Genomic DNA, 15,773 nt, shown 5'->3' with positions numbered 1-15,773 from the left:
AGTACTTGATTCTGTGTTCTGTATCCCTGACAGGAGCACCTGCTGAATTAAACAACTACAATAAGGAAAACAGATGTTGAAAGACTTTTTCTGGTTATTTAGCACTTCTGTGCTAGACAGATTGCATTTCCACAGGCAAAAAGACTCAGGGTTAGTGCCTTAGCAGGTGTAAATTGGCTTATCTGCATTGAAGTCAGTGTAGTTGCGCTGATTTACATTTAGGCTCTGCCCCCTCGCCACCTCCTCCAATCTTCAATACTAGCTGACCTGGAAACTATACAGGAAAAGATTGCTGGATTAGAGAGATTTTCATCGTGGAATGTTGTTAAACCAACACAGTCATCAAATGTGTTTCAGACCCACCTGATAATGGAGGCATTTCCCTTTTGTACTTCAACAGCTCTCTTTCCATTATGGAATATTTTGTCATTCTCCCACTATGAAGATCATTTTAAAAATGACTAGTGATTTGTATGTGCCTCTATTTTTAGGTGCACAATTTGAGACACCTTAACGGGCCTGTTTTTCAGAAAATGCTGCACACCCACCTTCTGAAAACCAGGCCCAAAGTGTCTCTCTTTGGGCACCCAAAACCACTAGTCACTTTAGAAATCTTAACTAAACACAGATCTAGGCCAGACTAGCAATGGCTGTGTTTATATTTTTTTTCTGTGTTACACAAACAAACTCAGAAGATGAGCAAATGGAGATGACATTACATGCATCAAATAGAGATCTAGTAAAGTGATCATGTAGGGTATTTATGAGTCTCAAGAAATAATAGTAGCTAATTTGTGTCTTCCTTATTCTCAGACAAAGAGAGAATCTCTCTTTGAATCAGACTCAAATTCTTAGTGGCTTGTCTACCTCCGAATACACTAGCCATGTGTTGTAACTTGCATAGTTACCCAGAAACAAGATATTTTCCTAGCCTTTCCTATGTGATCTCTTGGCATTGGCCTGTCTTATTTCACACAGACCCATCAGCTTTCAGGGACAGCTCTGGAGGTGAAGGTCTAACAGATCTCCAAATCAGAACTGTGGCACTCAATAACAAAATTATTGTATTGGAGTTTAATTGTCCCTTATTTTAACTTCATAGTTCTGATGTATGGGCAAGGAAATTACTGTGTTTTCTATGCCATCGATTCAGTAATCAAAACTAACTCCCTTCAAATCAAATTTCAGACAACATTAAGAGGAGGGTATCTGGTAGTTCAAGCATGTAGGTTAAGAGCTCCCAGTCCTAATGGAAGAATATCCCAGCACAGACCCTTACACACACTTTAATCTGTTGCAAAGAATAAATCACTAAATAAATCTGATGTGCTACTGCCCTTTCATGTGCAAAGCAAAGTCCAAGGGCGCTAGTGTCTATGAAAATGATGGCAAGGTATGAGAGGTCAGGCTGCAATCCGGAGAACCCACCAGGATTAACCTGGGTTTTGGGGAACTTATTATCAGTACCTGTTCTTTATGTCAATGCATTTTTGTATCACCGTCAACATTTCTTTTGCAGTTGTACCGCATACTTCTTCAGCACCCTCCTGAGGTCACATCACATACTTGTAAGGCTTTCATAGCCCTCCAGCGAAGATCCTTTCACAGCTGTCTGTTATTGGACTGAATGAGCAAGGTTTCTAAAGCTTTGGAGTGAAATTTCAGTGATTCACTGAACTGCATTCCAACATCCTTCCTCATAAGGCGGAGACACTCTTAAAGCCTACCTAAAATGAAGGCGTCTCCTGCCAAATGAGTGAAACTTACAGGTTTCCTTGTAGGCATAATGCTTTACAGTCCTTTTAAAACACTGATCACTTTTCTACTCCTAGATTTTTAGTGCCACATTTAAGAGGTCGAGTGTAGTTGAGGCTCCAAAAGGATACTTGCCCTAAAATTGCTACAGCCTGAGAAAAATCATCCTGTTCTAAATATCATTCTTAAAACATCTGCCACTCTGCTGGCAAGAAGCTTTTAAAAAGCTGCCATTTTTGTGTGGTACACTAAACCCCTCTCTGTTCTAGCACCAGAACTGTTGGTGTATTCATGCAGACTTTTAAGTCCAGAAGAGACTGTTATGATCAAGTCTGACCCTTTCCATACAAAGGCTGTTGAATTTCACCCACTTTCCTACTGACACCTGCTGTCAGTTCACAGGGAAATAGGGAGCAGAGCTGCCTTCTGTTGCATTAGACGATTGCTCAGAGGACGGGAAACTGCCATATTGGAAAGGACAGCAGAGCAATCTGAAAACTTACCTTATATTTGATCCAAAAGGAAGTGGGAGGAAAAGACTCAGTAATTTTCTGGAGGTGACCTTAACCGTTCTCAAAGAATGTATTGCCTTTTTCCATAAGCACCAGCTTATGCTGATATCAGTTAATTTCTTACTGTTCCAGTTTACCTGGCGGTTGGGGAGGTAGCACCGTGGGGAAGGCAATATAATCTTTGAGCAGCAGGATGAATAGCTTGTTTCTGTGTCCCCAGTTAGATCCCTGCTTAGCTCTTGAATTTGATGCCTTCATTAGTAACTGCTGCACTATCCCATTTGATTTGAAAGCTGCCTAATCAGGGGAAATAATCATGGAACAAAGGCATTTGGCTTCCCATAGAATCCATTAAGGCCTAATTGTGATACAAAGTACCAGGGATGCAGCAGCATTGAAATAATCACACAAACACTTACTATGTCTGAATGTAAATGCATCTGATTGTTTTTGTGCAAATGAGAAAATGCAGTGCTGACAGCGCAGCTCTTATCTGAGACAAGCATGTCCGAGGTTGTGGGCCATGCCACTAGGAATAGCTATTCTCACTAATGTGTGCTGCATGCATGCTAAGTGTATTCTTACCGACGACGTGACAGATCAGCAGGAGTGATATCTGCAACTTGTATGTGACCTCAATTTATAATATGTGTTTGTTTGGGGTTTTTGCACAAATGCTTACAAAACCAGAGACCAACAGAAATGTTTCCAGGATACGTATGCATTTTAATGCTATTGGAAACAACAAAATAAGTTATTTTATAAGAAAGATTTCTGAAAGTGCCTTTAACAAATTGGAAGCATTGGTATGAAAAGAACTCGTGTTTTAAACTGCCCCAGATGAATCAGTTAGGGTCTGGAGAGAGGATTATATAAAAACAAATACTGCAGAGACCAGTGGAATATTTGATATAAATATAGGAAGTGGCCATGACTCTTTCCACGCCCTTGGAATATGCAGAAATAAGAAAATTACCCACCATTTTAATTTGTTTTATCAAGATTTTTTACATAGGTGGTTAAGACCATTTTGTAAATTGGTGGGATGAATCAGAAAAAGAAAATATTGCAAGTGAGTGTTTTACTCAAGAGTTAGTGTAATAGGAAAGTGAACTTAACACTCCTTGGGGCTTCAACCCACTCCCATCATACCCATTTTGGGAGCCTGATCTTCCCAAAGGCATGCTACCTCTTGTGTCTCCCAGTTATCCATGCATGTATAAGCCTTCTCTTGAGCACTTGTGTAAGGGGAGAGGGAAGCTACCTTTGTCCTTTTGTGGAATAGCTAGCATCCCTACACTCCAGCATGCTCTCCTGTAGTTTAAACTTTGGCAGGTGGTTAGGGTAAGACGTCTCAATTTTCAGACAGTGTAATAGCTAGTTCTGTTAACACTGAATTCTCCAGATTAGCTAATAGCACCTGTGATGTGGCAGCCAGAGTTGCTGCTGGAAATTGGGCTTGGTGCAGGTTATGATTTTTTTTAAACTACAAGTGCACGTTTTATTTTGTATTTTGGCCATGTTTTGAGTTAATTTATTTGCATTTCACATGAACCCTCCAGAGAACTGCTTATACCTTTCCAAAGTTTTCCATTCCACGTTCATGCCAAAAGTGACAGCAGCATCTGCCTTGGGGTGTCCATGTCCATGTGTGTGTCCATGGCGTTTTCTGTTAGCGGTTTAGCTCATGGTATGAACACTAACCTTGCCATATGTGAACAATGCTTAGTTTACGGTTGACACTTTAATGCTTTCTGTTTTGTGCTTGCAGCGCTTCCTAGCCGTGGGGTCCAGCATCGGCTATTGTTTAATGCTGTCTGTTATATTTTCTTTTTATATTCAGTGTCCTTTTCTGTGGTTTAATTGATTTGTGGTTCCTCAAAAGAATAGGCTTGACCCTGTCCCCTTTAACACAAGAACTAGGGAAGGGGGAGAGCAGATTCTGTGCCCTAATCACTCTTTGGCTTCTGATGCCTGAGGCTGTTGTTATTAGCCTTGCACTGCCAGAGATTCTCCTTCACCTTGGCTGTTCGAATTCTCATTGATCCACACTGAGCATGCTCATAAAACACCTCCCAGAGTGGGCATATCTTTCTGTGGCTTTAATTGCCTCGTCAGGTTTCTTGGTGTGTAGTAAAGGTCACTGGATGCCCTTGGTTTGTGGGGGACATATATATATAAAGGCTGGGACTGATCGTAAGTATCTGTGCCCAAATTCAGTTTAAATCAAAGTGTTACTGGAGGGATGCTTCATGGCCTTCCTTCTCAGCAGATTTGGCCTTCTCCCCTACCCCCAGTGTCTCAGGGGCATGTCGAAGCTGACTCTGCAATGCTTGGGGCTTGATTTGAGTTCTGCCTTCTCAAACAAGAAGGAAGCTACAGATTTGGATAGGCCATCGCAGTCGCACATCCAGAACCCAGTTTGGGGTTCGAGTGTGTGTACTGAGCATGCTCACTGTTGCCCAGCATGATCTCTCGCTGGGTTGGGATGATTAGCACTGGTGGAGGGCTGCTGGTGTTTTTTTCTCACTCATTTCCTAGGTCTTCTTGTCTCTTCTCTGTGTGGCTCTGGTGACAGGCACGATCCGGAAGGCTCAGAACCTTCTGAAACAGTATTCTCAGCATGGTCTAGATGGGAAAAAGGGGGCCTCTAACCTCATTCCTATGGAAGGTAATCACATCTCTCACTCCTTCACCCTTGGGTCTTTACTGTGTATCAGATCTACTTCCTCAGGCAGGGCTTCCATTAGCCCAGAGCCCCACTGTGTCGATAGCATTAGCCTTTATCTTATGGGGATCTTGGGGTAACTTGACAATGGAGCTACACTAATTAAAGTCTTAATTTCTCTAGGACTCAAAACATGATAGAAGATAGAGGAATGGAGCATTAAAACTAGGGTAGCAAGCCATTCTTCAGCTGGGCCAACTGATCTTAGAACAGTCAATCCATTATATAGTCGGCTGGCTAAGGGAAGCTCTGCTCTGCCTTAGTGATATCCTCCTTGGCGTTTCTGTCTTTGTATCACTTTGCGTGAACTTTAAGAAGGCTTCAGATTGGTAGTGGCCCTTCCAACCCTGAAAAGGATGTGTCAGACCAGAACCAGCCCAAGATCCAATTTGCTGTCTTCCTCCTCCCAGAGGCGTGCACAAAAGGCAGCAACAAGCAAGTTTGCCCTGCATCCTGAAACTTCATCCCTGGCTCTGCTGTCTGCTTGGGGGCTTGAACAAAATGAGCAAGCAGAGAGATCACTTGCTTTAAAATATCTTTAAGATCTCTCGATTCCTGTAAAGATAAAGAGATCAGCTTGAAGGAAATGATTGTAACTTCTGTATATAGATATTTTCACCTACATTTTAGTCCACAGAACTATAAAGAGGACCTCAATAGCTACAATTACCATTTCAGAAACACTTTCAAATACTGAGCAGCAGAGATGCCTGTCTGAGATCTGGCTTTTAGCAGCCAATGTGCAAATTGGATTTCCCGTGCCCATTGTCCCATCTAGAGCTTGTGCCAAGAGGTTTGAAGCACATCTTGGGCTTGGCAAAAGACATGTCTGGTTCACGCTTCCCATCAGGCTTCAAAGGGCTACTCCTGTACGGTGCCCAGAGAGGGGATGTGGGTGGGCTTTCCAGGACAGCATGTGTGTATAGATTTCCGACAGACTGAATAACCAAAACTTGAAGTGGCTTCCGGCCTGCGTGAGCATCCATGCTGTAACCACCTGGATAAACTGAGCCTTCTGTTTGTGCCGGCTGACATCTCACTAGGTCATGAGCATGATTTACGAGTTAAACACCTTTCCGATACTCTGAACGACAAGCATGGGCCAGCTGCTGGTAAGTACCGAGTCGTAATAACAAGCTGGCTAATATCCCTTCTTTTCAGCGTGTTTCACATAGTCTCTTAGCCAGTGACCTTCTTTTCACATGGGCAGTCGTGTAGCATGGGCCATCTCTGGTTATAAAGCTTTTGCTCTTGTCCGTTCAGTAGAACTTGTTCCTGCTAGTTATGCATGTCCTACTTTCTAAAGCAGGGGTGCCCAAACTTTGCCCAACAAGAGATTATCAGCTGTCTGGAGGGCCTTTCCTGTCCCATAGAAAATGGGACAGATTGCAACTGCCAGCTTTCTCAGTAGTGAGAAGGAGCCGACACACTACAAGTCCCAGCATGCTCCATTTTGGTCTTTTCTAGTCTGTAGGGCACAATTTTAGAACTCGGTGTCACGTTTGTGCCAGTCTTTGAGGACCCCGGTTAACGGCTGACCTAAGGGACTTCCATCAGTAGGATGGAGTGATTCTACTTCCATCACAAGCCACAGATATTGGGTTGGAAAAGAGGAGTATATATGGTAGAAGCCAACTCTTCCACCATTTTCTTGCTGTGTAGCAGCTACAGGTAGACTCCTCAAATAGCAGATGATTTAAGAGTTCCTGCTGTCCTATTTGCACGTCCAGCCCCATGTGGCAAATCTCATGCATAACCATTCTGACTTCCAGGATCATAGGATTTAAATGTCCTCCTGCACTGTAGTACTGAGCTACTCTCTGTGGGGAGCAGATGTCTTCCAGGGGAGTGTTGTGTTTGCAGAAATGCTGATTCAGAATGGCTGTAATTCATTAACACGATGGGTGGAAAACATTAAACGAATTAAAAATAAAACCAAAGAAAGTGTTGAATAATTCACTGCAGCCCTCTCATCCCTTCCCTTCAAATAGCTTGCTCACACTCCTAATAAATTTAGTCACAAGCCTGCAGTCCTGGTAGCAAATATTTCCAATAGTAGCTGGAGAGAACAGGTGGCACCCCGGTGTCCCCGTTTCCATAGCTTGAGACCTCCATGCACATTCATTACTGGGTGTGTGCAATTTTCAGGAGCAAATCTTATGGGCAGGGTCTGTGGCACAGTCCTGGGATCTGTGCTCAGAAACGACACATTTTCACTTTAAAATGACATGCAATACCTGAACTGTCTGCTCCAGGAGAAACCGAAAGAGCTATGTGTAAACCAGGGCCTTGGAATGAGAAATGTCATTGGTGGTGTCTGTACAGCCCTGGGGGGTCAGTGCGGTCCTGGCTGTCATGAACTTGTGCTGTTCCCCCAGGGAGAGATGACATGTTGGACATCGAGATAGATGCGTACATTCACTGCGTTAGTGCCTTTGTGAAACTGGCCCAGAGCGAGTACCAGCTCCTGACGAAAATCATCCCAGAGCATCACCAGAAGAAGACCTTTGACTCCCTCATTCAGGTCCCTTAAGCTCATCCTCTGAGTTTGATTTGTATTGTCCGGTTTGTAAAACCCCATTCCCTGCCTACTTCCCTCCATTCATCTAGTGCAGGGGTTTTCAACCTTTTTTAGAAACTGTACCCCTACGATCTCACAGTTTCACCAGAAGTACCCCTTCATGGTTTTCCCGCCTGGCTCCAGTGGCATAACCTGGGTCTCCGGCGCCTGGGGACCAAGCCTGCATTTGGGGCTGCCCCAGGTCTCACGCACTTCCTCCTCACCCCCTGCACAGGACAGGAGTGGTCCCTGGCTCCCACAAGATGGCGCCGCCCCCCAGCTGCCCCGAGGAGGGAGATGTCCTGGGTTGCCAACCTTGCATTTTAGTTTTTACTGACATGAAGATCTGAAGTTGATTTTTTTTTTTTTTTTTTACTGACCCAGTAAACTTTTTACTGGCATCACTAAATATACCATAAACAATACAATAATATCACAAAAGTGTGTACTCGCTCATGATATTCTGTACACAGGAATTTGGAATTACGCAATTGTTTTAGCTGCAGTTAATTGATCGATCGGGTTCTTTGGGCATGTGCAATAATAGAAAACAGGAAATTGCTAAAGTAATTATCAGTGTAGTTTTATGATACAAGAAGTGATTCTGAATGACAACAATCAATGTCAAAATACAACGTTTTATTTCTACCCAATTTTACGGACATTTTCATTTATTTACGGATTTACTGACAATATTAAAATTGTACATTTTTTAACTGACTGTGTAGATTTACAGACGGTTGGCAGCCCTGGCCCAGGTGTCTGTACCTGGTGGGGGGGGGGAACGTGCCGCCCCTGCAGTTAACCACCATGTGGCGCCCGCTTCTGGCCAGACTCCGCCACCCTCTCTCCACACTTACCCCCCATGTGGTGTCCGCTTGGACGGGTGGCCTCACCCCCCACCCTGGGGGGTGTGCCAGGCTGGCCCTTCATGACGTGCAGCGAGGACGGGAGGCACAGGAGACTCCCAGGTGTACGTTGTGAAGGGCCGGCCTGGTGCCCCCCTGCAGGCCAGCGCCCAGGGGCCTGGCCTCCTTGGTACACGACTGCCCAGCTCCCGCCCACTCTGCGCGCCCACCCACTTCCTGCCTAGTCCTTGCTCCCAGCCGGGAGGTGGGCTGCAGCTTCTGGGTCTGGAGCAGGGCCCCCCAAAGCATGGGGCCCAGGGCAGTTGCCCCAATCCTTTTGCATACACCATACAATACTCTGAAGTACCCCCAGGTGTACGCATACCCTCGGTTGAAAACCTCTGACCTATTGCTTCCTGAGTAGAAGATGCATTCCCTTGTTTCTGATGGTTGTCTTGTAGGAGTCTCTGGATAACCTGATGATAGAGGGAGATAACATTGTCTCTGCAGCCCGGAAGGCCATCATTCGACATGACTATTCAGCTGTGCTCACCATCTTTCCCATCCTCAGGCACCTGAAGCAGATGAAGCCAGAGTTCGATCAAGTCTTGCAGGTAGGTGGTGACTGGAGAAGGTCCTGCAGCTTTGTCTATAATGCTTCTTAAGTGACTTTTACAATAGTCAAAAATATTAAAAACCTTAGAACAGAGCCCAGTTAGCCATGTGGTTGTGCTACTTGTTATTGTGCAGTAGACCCAGCTTGGAGTCCCAGTCTCTTGTTCCCTGAGCCAGCAAGGACTGAGAATGATACAGAGGCAGCATGCTCTATTCCTGGCGAGAGGAGCATCCTGCAACACTTAGTAACAGTTCTCTCCAGTTAAAGTAATTTGGAATTTAGATACCAGATGACTGGCCATGTCTAGGTTCTTGTACCACGTTTGCCACCATGCCTGAGGTGGTTAATCTCAAATACCATTGAATCTAGTTAAGAATGTGCTCTTAAGGAAGTATTCTTATGTCATCTGAAAGGCTAGTTGTTCTGAGGAGAGGCCTAGCAGATGATGATGATAAATAGAGATTTTAGGTCAGAGGTTGGCGGATTAAGCTCCCATGTAACTGCTGTAAATGGATTTAAAAACTCTAGTGTGTTTCTTGGCTACAAAAAGGCTCTCCAGGCTCCATCTCTGGCTTTGTGAGACTCCTTTCCATTGCATTGGGTTCAGCTGTTTGATTGGGTCACCCCCAGCTGGTCATTTTGAGCAAAAAGTCACTCTTTTCAAAGGAACCACCTCGATTCCTGCATGGTTGGAGGTTAGTGGCCACAGTGTGCAGCCTCTTGGATGCAAGTGTTTCAAGAGGGGGAATAATTTATAAGATGGGGATTCAGCTCTAGGCTCATTTGGGACTTTGGTTCAGCTGGCAGCAGAGAGGAATCAGTGGCATTGTTACTCAGGGTTTTCAGAACCCAAAAGTGGTGGTAACTTAACTATTTCACTGCAGGTGGTGTCAGGTGGAATAAATCAACAGGAACACAGCACTTTCAGCTGATGAAGATTAATACAAGCTAAAACTACTATTTATTAGATTTGAGCGCACACAGACATAAGCATTAGGTTTAGAACATCTGAAATAAATACCTAGAATCTGAGACAGTATTGAGTAATTTGCAGCAGGTCAATGATGGCAGGTTGCTTCCCCGCCGGGGAGAAAGATGTCACGGAAATGTCTCTCAGGATAGCTTCAGAGAACTGCTCCAAAGTACACTCTATTATCTAGTGTTTTTATAATTAACTTTCACAAAACATGTAGATCATAGTGACCCCTACTGAGTCACCACTTCTCCTAACTTCAGTAAACTACTTACTAACAAAACATTCTTAATCATCTTAGTAATAATAAGCTTCTCTATATCAAAACATCCAAACTCAAGGTCTGCAGCCACTTCTTTTCTTTCAGTCTTAAATTCATTGATTCTTTTCTCTCCTCCTCCCATTCTGATTAGCAGAAATGGCAAGCCTCCAGCTAGCAGTTGACCTTGCCTCCGGAAACCCTGCTTGTTCAAATTAACCCTTAACAATGTGGTGTTCTGTGTTATTAATTTGTGGTGGCTGAATGCACACAATATGATTGTAATTAACTTGATCAACTTCTGGGGTAACACCCCGCTCAAATCCAGGGCAACAGCATTTCTGATGAGAATCTAGGGTTTTACCCACTGTTAACTAGACTGTTAATATTCTTTCAGCGAAGTCCCACCACTAAGGGAATTGAGACTGAGAGATGCCCTGAGGGATGTGGGGGAGGTCAGATGGCGGGTGAAAGGGCAGGTGATACCCACCTTCACTGAGTCATCTTATGCCATGCACTGGGCCATTCCAGGGCACTGCAGCCAGCACAAAGAACAAGCTTCCAGGGCTGATCACCTCCATGGAGACCACAGGTGCAAAAGCACTGGAGGACTTCGCAGACAACATTAAGGTAACTTCCCCTCCACTGGTCTCTTCTTCAGGAACCAAGAGAATTGCCAGGCTGAACTGTGCAAATATTCTATTAACGAACAGCGCCTGAGTTCAGCTTCCTGTTTCTTTTGCAAGATGGCAACCTTACCAATATCTAAAATAGTGCAGGAGCTGCATTCCTTTTGTTGCTTTAGGTACCAGTTGCAAAGGAAATGCAGAATCCTGAATGCTGATTTGTTAGGGTAAGGAGGAATAGACTTTTTTCTATTCCTTGTTTTAAAATGTATTTATAATTGTCTGTGTGTAATGCAGTTCTCTATTTAATGTCCCCACCGCACAGTACTGCAAACCATTTTATAGGGAGAGCCAAGACTGCACATACTTTTTGAAAATGATCTGAGATCTAATCACCTTTTAAAAAAATATTTGAGTTACATTTATGTGCACCAAATTTTGAAACCGCCTCCAACTAAAGGGAGAGTTCTGACTAAATTAATCCATTAACCACTGGGTGAACCGAGCTTATGATGACCATAAGATAGTTTTAAATTAATCCGCATGTTTCGGTGCAAGCAGGTTGTGCCTTCAGTTGTATTTCTGCCGTTGCTACAGACGGCTTTGAAGTTGCTGCCTGTGGTCACCAGTAGATGGAGCTCTGAGCATTAGGATGAGGACAGCATTGAGGGAGCTTGGAAAAACAATTTTATAAATAAACTTGCCTGAAGAATGTTTGATTTTTACTTTCATTAACCATACTGTCTGTATTTTTCTCTCCTCCCTTGTAAGAATGATCCAGACAAGGAGTATAACATGCCGAAAGACGGGACAGTTCACGAACTCACCAGCAATGTACGTGGCAATGATTTGAAACATTCCCTGGTAAAATCTACTCCTCTCCCTGTTAACATCAGTCTCCCAGAAACCAGTATATCTGTTTCAACAGGAGCAGTAGGGGAATTGCATGTGTTTAAATTAGGCTGCCATTAGTGTCAGTAGAGGGATTAATCAGCTTCCATTAAGAGATTAGGTTTCATAGTTTCTAGATTCCTGCGTTGGTTTCTTCCCCAAGACATTAGGATAGTGTGTGGCATGCAGGGGCTGGGGGTGCAATTAAAGATTTCCATATATCCCACCAAACACGGGAGATCTGAGCATAAGATACAGTACGTGGACACTACAGAGATATAACACATACTTAGCCAACAGCCTGGAAAATGCCTGTTTTATTGCTAAACAGGGTGGTATCTGTCAATATGTGGATGGGAGACTTCAAGGAAAAGCAGAACTGCAGGATATTGTGTTGGTGATTCAGTTAGTAGTGCTCTTTCCTGGGAATCTTTACAGAACCAGTGTCCCGGCATGGTGTTAGAGGGCTGGGCGTTGCTACTGGAGATGGCGTGAAACCAACCCCTGACCTCTTTTACATATTAAATATCAAATGGTAATTCTGAGCCTCCCTTTCCTTTTATTACTTCAATGTCTTGGCCAAACTCCAGCTGTGGCTACATCCTTCTATCAAAATTCCCCCTTCACTTACAATTAAATACTCTTCCTTTTCACTTCCTGTCCTAAATTGTGGTGTTGCTGTGTACTGTTAAATAGGTGCTGTCTTTCACCCTGGAGATGACTGCATTTCAGGTGACCTTGAATAGTTGGTAACTAAGGTTTATAAAGTGCTTTGAGATTCTATAGGATGAAAGGTACAAGATAATATTAAATATCACTTGAAATGACTGTTCTGTTATTTCTTGCAGGTGTGTGGCTGACTGTATGTGCAGGAGAGCATTTTTGTTGTGTTTAATAATGGAGGATAAGAAACCCAATGTGAATTACATTTGACTTTTCCCCCCTCTATAACCCCTTCTCTTCCAGGCCATTCTCTTCCTGCAGCAGTTGCTGGATTTCCAGGAGACAGCCGGCGCAATGCTGGCATCCCAAGGTACATGCATGGGACTCCCTGGCTGCAGGGTTCCCTTTCCCACACTGTTTGAGCCATTTTCTTTAAGGTTAAACCTCCTTAACAAGAACTCTCATTAGCATGCCAGCTTCCACTCTGCCAGTAGGCTGTCTTATCCTGTGATCTGCCATTACAAAAAAGATGGGTACCTGGAGATCTCATGGGGATCTGCAGTTGGTTCCCTTCTTGCCTTCCAGATGTGCTGCCATCTGGATAACCTTTACTGCCTAGCTATGAAGTATGATAGAGTAAGATGGCTAACAAATGGCCTGTCCTATAAAGAATAGGCAAGGCAGATCAGTGCAGATCTGATCTCTAGAGTGAATAATGGAATAATAATTGGTCCAGCTGAGTTACTGGTAAAGAGGTTTGACTGTGAGGAATTGTATTTTACCTCTCATATTCACATTATGCCCCCTCATGGAGTCATCTCTCACTAACAGCAGTCAGAATATTCACATCAGTGGGTAATCCACCTCATCAAACCATCATTTCCTCCACTCTTACCCCTGCCCTCTTTACCTACTACACTATATGTATGGCAAGAGACATGTGCAGAGTTAACTCTTTCATTGACCAAAGAGATGGTGCAAATTCAGTTCTTGAAGAAACTGACTCTTTTCTTGTGTGCTTTCCTGAAAGGTGTGATTCACATTATTTACTAAAGGGAGGGAAAGTGCAGCTGCATTGCAGGGAAGACAGTTGTAGTGGGAGACAATACAAAAAGCTTACAATGGCCTCTAGCATGGTTCATATACTGAAATTCATGGGAAACCATCAGATTGAAGCCCATTCAATTTTTAAATATAACTATTTGTCCTATCAGGTGTAAAAAGATGGTGGTGGAAGTCAGCAAGAAAAAACTCTGCTTCAATGAGTTTACTTAGTCAAATGCCAGGTCGGCATAATTACAGGACTTGGCAGGCTTCCAGATCTGATAACTCACCTTGGCATCTGCTGTCTCAGAGCTATGTGTGAGCTGAATCGAGACCCAAGTATTATAAACCATCCTCTCTTCTCCTGCCATGTGGTATCCAAGATCTCCCAGCTTCAGAAGCACTCGTCTCCCTTTGCCAGTAGTGTTCTCATGCAACAGTAACAATACAAGGGAACTCTATCACTGAATCAAAGAAATTAGCTCTGCTGCTTAAGTTATCTAGCCCAGCACGGAGCAACTATTCCTGCCGGTGCAGAGTTGTTCATCTCAGTAGATTTTTCTAGTACTATGGCCATTCTCTTAATTCTAACTGCCTGACTAGAATTGACTGGTGAGGAGGCTGGTGTTTGCTCTAGTGAAACGTTCCAATCAAACACGAATGTTCTCACCCGAGAACAAATAAGTGCCATGAACACCAACACCAGCTCTTCCCCCTGCATTGAACAATTTCCAGGCAGACTGTCTCATTCAGAAATGCCACTTGCATCCTAGAAAGGGTGGGAGCCAGAGCCAATCAGTTCTCTTCAGCAGTGCTCTTGGTTACCCAGTTCGCTGGGGGGGACCAATCCCACTGAAATAATTGACTTTAATGGGAGTTTGGTCAGGCCCTTGGTGACACTTTTTATCCTCTCAGAGTGATGGGAGTGTTACATTACATCCTTCTTCACCCTAGTACAAAATATACATTGCCTCCTTAATCTCCAGTGCCATCTGTGTGGTTTTGAAGGAGTGAATCCTGCCTGCTCTGCCTTTAGCTCTGTGGCTGCTCTGTGTTAATATCTGCTTTGTTCTTCTTGAAGGGATGGTGGTCTCTAACCTGTCTTTTTGCACTTTGCATTTCTTTCTCTCTCTCTCCTCCCTCCCCTTTTATCTCTGCTCTGCCTTAAACTTTGTAGTTCTTGGGGACACATACAATATTCCTTTAGATCCCAGAGGTAAGCAGAGTGTGTGCATTACCCACTCTACCTGTTATATCACCTTTGACTATATTTCTGTTGATTCTTTAACCCGTATCTAATGATTAAAAAACAGTTGTCTTTTAAAAAATAAATAATCCAGAAGCTCCTTGATTCGGTGGGCGCGGGGAGTCAGTGTTGTATTACAGTGAGCATGTGGATGTAGCTGCTAATTTGTGGGGAGGATGCCTTGTTAGTTTGAATGGGATAAAGTCTGTATCATTGCAATGAATTTTCTCTGCGATGCCTTATGTGAGGAGGCATTTCCAGGAGGAGTTGGCCCAATTGGTCCGTCATGCTATCCTGCGTGGATTCAGCTCCTTTTTTGACAACGGTCTAGACTCCCGATGGCAGCAAAGACCTTCTTTGTATCATTGGTGGCGCCACCTCACCCAGAGCCAAAAAGCAGTTTAGGATTTTGTTACAAACTCAAAAGGCTCACAACCTGTCAAGCAAACTTGGACTGGCTTATGGCCATGCAAATTCCTATGGGCCAAGTTTTCCGACTGTGGCCTCTGTTTGTGGGACTCTGCTCACACGCGTATATTTCCTGACCGTGTGACCCACAGAAGGAATGTTTGTGTGTGTGCTTTTAAAGCATTCGCATGTGCAGGCGATAGAATTTACACAAGCCAAACCCATCACCTGGGTGGGTGGGTTATGGTACTGAACAGTCCTTGTGCAGAGTCCGGGCAGGCTGTTATTAGCAAGCGTGGTGTTAGCTGAAACTTTCCAGAATGGTATTGCTTGTTTGGATTAATGTTGCAGGTACAGTACAGTAAGTGCCTGCTATTAACAAAAATAACTCCTCTGTTCCTTGGTTGAGAACATCTAGTGCTAAAAAAAGAGCTTTTATTATGTTTAATTGCTCAATTTCTGATTAATAGGGTGTCTCCTATATCTCGGTTTCTAGTCCCTTAATCTTAAAGCAATAGTAAAGAAGGAACAGGTCTGTCCTGTAGCAAGGGTTTCTAGCAGTTGGTGCAAATACCGGGGTCAAACTGAGTGCAGTCTGTACCTTCATGTTCTGAATAATCTCATGCATATCTAGGGCAAGGAGG

At 43.9% G+C, this 15,773-nt stretch overlaps 1 protein-coding gene across 1 annotated transcript in view; it reads left to right on the top strand.

Annotated features, from left to right (window-relative positions):
* The window catches only part of EXOC7 (exocyst complex component 7), a 33,857-nt gene that overhangs the window by 13,188 nt on the left and 4,896 nt on the right, over positions 1-15,773 (top strand). The window contains 8 exon segments of the mRNA XM_067547592.1: positions 4,846-4,938; positions 6,039-6,107; positions 7,374-7,519; positions 8,865-9,017; positions 10,783-10,881; positions 11,649-11,711; positions 12,735-12,801; positions 14,653-14,691. Of these exon segments, the coding sequence (XP_067403693.1) occupies positions 4,846-4,938; positions 6,039-6,107; positions 7,374-7,519; positions 8,865-9,017; positions 10,783-10,881; positions 11,649-11,711; positions 12,735-12,801; positions 14,653-14,691 (729 nt within the window).

The sequence above is a fragment of the Emydura macquarii genome, unplaced genomic scaffold (assembly GCF_026122565.2).
Source record: "Emydura macquarii macquarii isolate MOO-44397 ecotype Brisbane River unplaced genomic scaffold, CSIRO-AGI_Emac_v2 contig_1230, whole genome shotgun sequence".
Classification (NCBI taxonomy): domain Eukaryota; kingdom Metazoa; phylum Chordata; order Testudines; family Chelidae; genus Emydura; species Emydura macquarii.
This window is presented reverse-complemented; position numbering and strand designations above follow the sequence as displayed.